Raw genomic sequence first — 7,817 nt, 5'->3', positions numbered from 1 at the left:
AGTGCATCATTATTAATAATATAAATGAATATAAATATAGTATATAAATTTATATACTCTTTTTCAAATGAGAAAAAAAAATATATAATAATAGTGTAATATTTTTTTACATTATAGTATATCATTCATCATTCATTTTCTTATTAGTATGGACTCTTGAAAAGAATAATAATCAAAATAAATGAGGGAACAAATGACGAAATGACCACTGCCCACAAATCATTACATTCTGAATTTCTCATCTCTCTAATCCAACAAAATTTGTTGAGACATATTTCTACGCTAAGATAACAAATCTATAATAATAGTAAAACCCAAGAAAAGGGAAGAGGAAAAAAAAAGACAAATCTGAAGAATCATATCATATGTTTGATGGCCTAAAACTACGGTGGTGCAGAATCATTTTGTGTGTGTGTGTGATTATTGGGATTGAATAAAAAAAGCAATAAATCTGGCAAATTTAGTGGGTTTGAGGGCTCGTTCTTCATTGAAGCAACATTCCTCTGATCTCAACGACGACAAGGAGTGTAGGCCTTGGCGTCGAAGGTTCATCATGTCTTTCTCTTTGCCCTCTGCTCTTAGGATCACCCTGTTCCTTTTCCTCCTTGTTGCTGTTGTTGTTGCTTGTTTCACTCTCCCTATTGAAAAGGTTCCGTTTTTCTCATACCCTTTAAGATTTTTCTTCAATTCCATTTCTGGGTATCTACAAAGTTTTCATTTTTATCTGATTTGTGGAATTGTTGTTAGGTTTTGTTGAAATGGGGTGGTTGTTTCTTTGTTGTTGTTGTTGAATTGGTTTATTGTTGGATTTGCTTATTGGTTATGCAAATTTATCTGTGGTTATTGGATTTAGCCTAATACAAGTAGCATTTTTGCAATTACATACATGTGGATGATCCTGACTCGAACATGATGTCCGGCTCAAATCTGGACTAGGCACTGCCCTTGTGGTTATTGATTGTTTTTCTATTGGATTCAAAGTTTCATACTATTGAAGTGTTAGCTATGGAGTGAGCTTGAAAGGTGAAAAACGAAATAGTAGCTCGTAAATCATGGTGTACTTGAGCTAGATTTACTGAATTACAGATGGGAATCTCCTTTTTTTGCCTTTGGATTTGCATTTTTGAAAATCGCCCAAACATTCTGTTTACATGGAGGTTTTGACTCCTTTCTTGTTTTCTATTTGCAGATGATGAAGGACTTCTTAATATGGGTTGATCGTGATCTTGGGCCCTGGGGTCCCCTTGTTCTGTGAGTCAATTTTGATTTTTGGTCACTTATATTTCTGTCTAGTGGCTATCTTTATTGGATTTTTACAATATCATAATTGTGAAAATTGTTTCAATTTCTATAGTTTTAATTGCAATTTAGAGTTCGTTTCTAAATGCAAATATTTTAGTGAGATGTAGCTTAACCAAAATTCACTCCACCTAGTGAGATTAAGGCTTGGTTGTTGCAGTTGTTGTAGCTTAATCAAAAAAAAATTGTGCTATAGCTATGATATTGTATCCATGCTGACTGAGTGATAACCGTAAGTGTAACATCATTTCAGCTTTGACGTATGGCTGACAAACAATGCCATTTATTATGATTAAGATAGCTAGGTGAAGTACGACTCTTTTTTTAGATATCTTAATTTTATTAGAAATGGTAACAATTTGGTCTTCACATTGTTTGGGAGCTATTCCTTTTCCCTAGCCTTTGTTGAAAGCCATTTCTTAACTCTTACATATTAGGATTTTATAAAGCTGAGCTATACTTTATCACCGTTCGGACTACTAATGAATGTCTGGAACCTTGCTATGTGCATGAAGATTGTTATGGTTGTTCATACTTATGTGATAATATTATCCCATGTTTTTGGGCGAGATTGATCACATGCTTCCATGATCTGATAGTTTGAATTTAAATCATGGTGCAATGGGCAATAAAAACTACACATTGTATACAACAATAACCAACCTTAATCCCACATGGTTATTGCTTACATTCCTTTGACTATCATATATTCATGTGTGAACTGATTGCAATTTTCAGGGCTGTTGCTTACATTCCTTTGACTGTCTTGGCAGTTCCAGCTTCAGTGCTTACCGTAAGAACAATTGATACCCAGGCTTTTCTTGCAAATCTTATTTATTTTTTGTGGAATAATATTCCGAAGTACCTTAAGTTCTGTCTGCATTGTTGTTTACATAAGTTAAGTATTTGTGATTGTTACCTTTAGGCATTTGTAAATCTCTAAATTGAATTTGACACGGGACGTCATGTTACCTGTTCAAGTTCTATAAAAATTATGGTTTTTTAACTCTAAAAGTGGGAAGTTGATATGCCTATTCAGTTCAGAAGGCTGAAATGCTGAGAAATAGGTAACTCGGGAGGATTAAGCAATTATGCATCAATGGTGATGGAAAAAACTACTTAGACCATCCTTCTGTGATTTTCTTTATGTTTATAACTTTTTTCTATGCAATTATATTCCCTCTATTTCCTTTCATTCTTTTATTTACCACCTCCTTAATGATACCTTGTGGAAAAGAAAACTTGGAAAAGCAATTTCGAAAATAAATTTGTTGAGTCACTTTACTTGATACTTCATTTTCAGCTTGGCGGTGGTTATCTTTTTGGGCTTCCAGTGGGCTTTGTTGCTGACTCTATCGGCGCAACTATTGGTGCAGGAGCTGCATTTCTTCTTGGTAGAACAGTAAGTTTTTCACGTTTTACATTTTTAAGTAGTTGTTAAAACAAAATAACTTTTTTATCTGCTACTTGCAGTTGAATAGTTATAATTGATGTTAGATTTTATTGATTAACACAAGATACCCATATCTTTCTCTTTTTTATGTACATTATTCTTGCAGTCCCCTTTTGCTTTCGGTTGGGCTGCATTTTGGTCTGTGTTTTACTATTTCCATTTAATGGCATGGGTCTTTGTATGATTTAAGGATATTTATATATATCGTTTTCACTCTGTACAGATTGGGAGATCATTTGTTGTTTCTAAGTTGAAGGATTATCCACAGTTCAGATCAGTGGCAATTGCAATTAGCAGATCTGGCTTTAAGGTTTGTAGACTTCATACTTTTTAATACTGATTTGACTCTGTTGGTGATTAATTAATTGTTTTCCCCTTCTTTTTACCTTTTTATTTTCCATTATTGTTTACAAACTCACAGCTCTGGGTGAAGGGAATTGGTCATGAAATTATTTATACTTTAATATGACCATAGTTGTGATGTCTTATAGTAGGTAGAATCGGCTAAATTGATCGATTGGTGCCATTAGGCTTTATCACAAGCTATGATTACCAATCAAAACAAGAATTATACTTTCTAATTAAAGCTCATCTTAGTGTATCGATTAATGTTAATGAGGGGCGGTCACTAATCCAGAAAACATCTGTTGTGTCGATATCTGTTCTTTAATGGCAGCAGCCAGTATGCAGTATAGAACTCACGTAGCTCTCCATTCCCGCCTTTTTGTCTTTCTTCTATTGTGAATATAGCATAAAATAACACCCTTGTTTTTATTTGTCATAAATAATATTCCTCAAGTTAGTGAGTCTTAATTTGTGAGATTAATATTTAGTCGAACTATGAATGTATCAGTGAACTGAAAAGAACCAATTTGAGAGTAACTAGAACGTCCATCCGAAGTACTGTGAATCAACCTTTATCATGTCCAGTTATTTGCTTTTGGAATCAGACTGTGTAATTTTGTAAGAGACTATGTATATCCTGCAAGTGTTTACAAAACTGTATGTCGTCATTCTATGAATGGCTTATTTCATGACAATTGCTAGTCATTGCTTAAGAATGCTATTATTCTTATATTTCTCTGCTTAGTACTTTTTGCCTGGTATTCTTTTCTGTTAAGTTTGCTCAACTGAATATAAGACTTTTTTCTTTTTCTAATTTCTTATCCATCCTTGCAGATTGTGTTTCTACTTCGACTTGTTCCATTACTACCATTTAACATGCTAAATTATCTTCTGTCGGTGACACCTGTTTCAATTGGAGAATACATGCTGGCGTCGTGGTTAGGAATGATGGTATCTTCTGTGCTCTTGATCAAATATATATTGGAGAGTCAGTCGAGCAATATATTCTGTTTTTGTGCTATAGGTTTTTCATTTATTGTTAATTAGATTTATTCTGGGCAATCACTCTCGTTTACTGATTGTGAAAAAAGTTATCGTTAAGGTTTTCAATTAAACATCACATAGAATTAACGGTGAACTGGACACTTATGAAAAGATTTCTTTGTTTTGACATGTAACCATGTAAGGGATTGAAAGGGATTAAAGGCTCATTTTCCTTTTGATTGTCTGTAATACCACATCAAAGGCACATTTTTCTAATGGTTGTGCATATCATAGTTTTCTAATCATGAATAAAATTGCGAATCAGAAGGCTGGTTTTTTGAATTGTGAAACATAAGATTCACGATTTTATGTTCAAAAAAGTGTAAAATGTTTCTTTTTTATCACAAGGTACATTAAGGTTTGAGCATACACTCAAATGACTACCATTTATGAGAAAGAAAATCACAACTTATTAATTTCTGTTCATCAACTTGTGATTTGAATAGTTGAGTCATGCAATTCTGACTACACTGTTGCTTGTCAGTAACATGATTTTTTCCATAACAACATTGAAATGTTTGAGAGCAATTGCTTGAAAAAGAATGTGGTTTCAATCACTCTTGTGGTCTATGCTAAGGGTGGGAACTATGAATGCAGAAAGTATGTCTAATTACCTCTTTATGTCTGGAGTCTGTGTAGTTGTTTATACATGATTATATGTTTGCTTCAGTTCTGACTTAGAAATTAGATTTTGGGAAGTATATATATCTTGGTATAATATTTTATGGTAACTTCGATGGGGACTAAATGAGCAAGTAGAATGACCACTATAAACTGCCTAGTGTGGATACCCTTATCATTCTAGTTACAAATTTTCTTTTACTCCACCAATAGTACATATGTTCCCGTTTTGGACTATTGTAAAAACCAGTTAGTTTGCACCATAAACTTAGATTATTCGTTGTTATAGCTTACTAGATGGCATTCCAAGTAGGAAAATTCATTAATGCCTCCAATATTGTTACTGTTGCAGCCAATAACACTGGCACTTGTATATGCTGGAACAACTCTTAAAGATCTTTCTGATGTGACACACGGTTGGGGCGAGTTCTCAAAGACTCGTTGGGTAAGATATGCCCATCCTTTTATTACTTATATTCAAATGATCCTTTCAAACACTAGTTAGCTTTGCTTGATCTTTTTCTTCTTGAAGAAATATAAGATGCCTTGGAGGATGCCATCTTTCCATTTTCTTGACTGGGTCCAATAGTTGTGCTTTATCTCATTTTATCTTAAGCTGATATCAAGTATTTTCTTCTTTTCGTGGATGCAGGCTTTTATCATTTCAGGCCTTGTAATATCTGGTGAGTTACATTGTTTCCAGAGTCCAGACATCATGAATTTGTCTTCAAAACTATAGTAGATAAAATATCTGAAGTAAACCGATTTATTAAAAGGTTGAGTTTGTTTTTTCTAATTTAAGAAAAGGCTAAATCATTTTACTATTTAATCTACAGACACAAAGTAACACATGTCACTTGTAAACAATTAATTAACTGAGAAAAATATCACCTTCTGACACATGTCATATTCAAGTGGGTAGGATGATTTGTAGGCTGAAATAGTTGGAAGATATAACATTTTCCATAATTTAATTATAGACTACAAATAGGGATGACAATGGGTACTCACAAAAAGTATCTGCAACAGGTTGGGTCTGGGTCCGTGTTTTTGGACCCGTGGATAATGAGACCCGAGATTTTAAGACCCGTTATTGGATGGGTCTGGGTTCGGACAATGAGGTACCCAGACCCATAGGAACTCGGACCCGCTATTCATTTCTATATATATATATATATATATATGGATCCGGGCAATGAGGTACCCAGACCCATAGGAACTCGGACCCGCTATTCATTTCTATATATATATATATATATATATGGATCCGGGCAATGAGGTACCCAGACCCATAGGAACTCGGACCCGCTATTCATTTCTATATATATATATATATATATATTGTTAATCATAATGTTATATTGTTAATTCGTAAATATAATTGATATGTTGTTAAACATGATGTTACATTGTTAAGATGTGATGTTATGTTGTTAATTGATATGTGTAATATAATATTATGTTGATTGAATAATTCTTATTAAATCAATTTTACATCATAATATTGAAATAGTCAATTTAAAATGTGTTTAAAACTAAATTATTTTTTATATTTTTTTCTCTTGTTGAATACATAAATAACATATAAGATTGTAGTAAACAAATACATAATTACATAAATTACTGAAAAATATTTTTAATGTTTTTTAATTTATGGATACCCACAGATTCGCTAGGTACCCATGGACCCGTGGGTAGCAGACCCAACAGGTATCAGCATGGGTCTGGGTTTAAAAACGAAGCAATGGGGCGGGTCTGGGTTTAAAAATGAAGCAATGGGGCGGGTCTGGGTTTAAAAACGAAGCAACGAGGCGGGTCCGGATAATACACTACCTGGACCCAACCAGACCCATTGCCATCCCTAACTACTAAGGTCTTACATAAATGTGTAATACAATCAATACATCATCCCTTCTCTTTGTGTGTTACACTTATGTTACATGTTTTATGTGCAACAATGACCCCTCTTTGTATTGAGTTAGACCAAGATTCCATTCTTTCATCTGATTACTAGGCTGAACTGTTTTATGTTGGGTTTTTGTGCAGTGGTTCTGATGATATGTGTTACTAAAGTTGCCAAATCTGCTTTAGATAAAGCCTTGGCTGAAAATGAAGATATTGATGGCATTACATCTTCAGCATTACCAATTGTTGCAGAATCATCATCAGTTGATCTCAACCAATCTCTCATAATAAAGATAGATTCTGCAGAAGACAATCATGAAAAGTAAATTTCATTGTGTAAATTCTTTCTTCACCCCTACACTCTTCTAAATGCTATAAAAGCTTATGCAGTGGCTGCCTAATCATTAGTGATTTGTACAGTTCCAACATCAGAAATATAGTTTATGACAGAAATGGTTAATCCATCTATGAAGGTCAGATTATTGACTAGGTATCTTTTTGTCTAACAAAAGAGAAGTTCATACTTCATACTATGAACATTTCTTGATTATTTGTAGCTCACAGCATAATATTATGACTTGATATTGATGTTATGGTTTCTGTTTTATAATACTGATAATGCATAGTTTTTTAGTCATGGTTATTTGTATTGCATTGGAATCCTTGGCAAATGGGATTCTTGAAACTTAGGAATTTAAGGATTTAGCCATTGTGTTACTTTTGTCCTTTTTTTTTTTTGTTCAATTCAATATCAACCGATCTTGTGGCCCGGAGGTTATATGTTTAAATCTTTGAAGCAATCTTTTCACTTAATAAGGGTAAGACTATTTATATCTACTCTTCTCAGACCCCACTAAGTGGAAGTCTGATGGACTGCTTTATTTTCTTCAATATCAACCAGTCTTGAAGATGTACTGAATATGACATATCCTATTCCGGGAACAGAAATGTTGATTCTTTAGTGTGATTGTTCACAGTTTGTGAACCAATGTTGTTTAAGTTGTTTAAGTGGATAATTTGTATAAGACATATAATGATGACATGGTCGTCTTAATGTTTATATCGTATCCAAATAAGTATAATTGTCATACTATAGGGTGAGGTGGAGATGAAAATATGATATTCAATCTCATCCGTAGTAATCCATGAA

At 33.4% G+C, this 7,817-nt stretch overlaps 1 protein-coding gene across 1 annotated transcript; it reads left to right on the top strand.

Annotated features, from left to right (window-relative positions):
* On the top strand, nucleotides 263-7,268 carry LOC109358864 (TVP38/TMEM64 family membrane protein slr0305-like). Its single transcript, XM_019603345.1, has 9 exons — nucleotides 263-649; nucleotides 1,190-1,251; nucleotides 2,038-2,092; nucleotides 2,603-2,701; nucleotides 2,976-3,062; nucleotides 3,932-4,048; nucleotides 5,115-5,207; nucleotides 5,415-5,445; nucleotides 6,809-7,268. The coding sequence occupies exons 1-9, from the start codon at nucleotides 554-556 to the stop codon at nucleotides 6,991-6,993; spliced, it is 825 nt and encodes a 274-aa protein (XP_019458890.1). The 5' UTR covers nucleotides 263-553; the 3' UTR covers nucleotides 6,994-7,268.

Source organism: Lupinus angustifolius, chromosome LG10 (assembly GCF_001865875.1).
Source record: "Lupinus angustifolius cultivar Tanjil chromosome LG10, LupAngTanjil_v1.0, whole genome shotgun sequence".
Lineage (NCBI taxonomy): Eukaryota > Viridiplantae > Streptophyta > Magnoliopsida > Fabales > Fabaceae > Lupinus > Lupinus angustifolius.
This window is presented reverse-complemented; position numbering and strand designations above follow the sequence as displayed.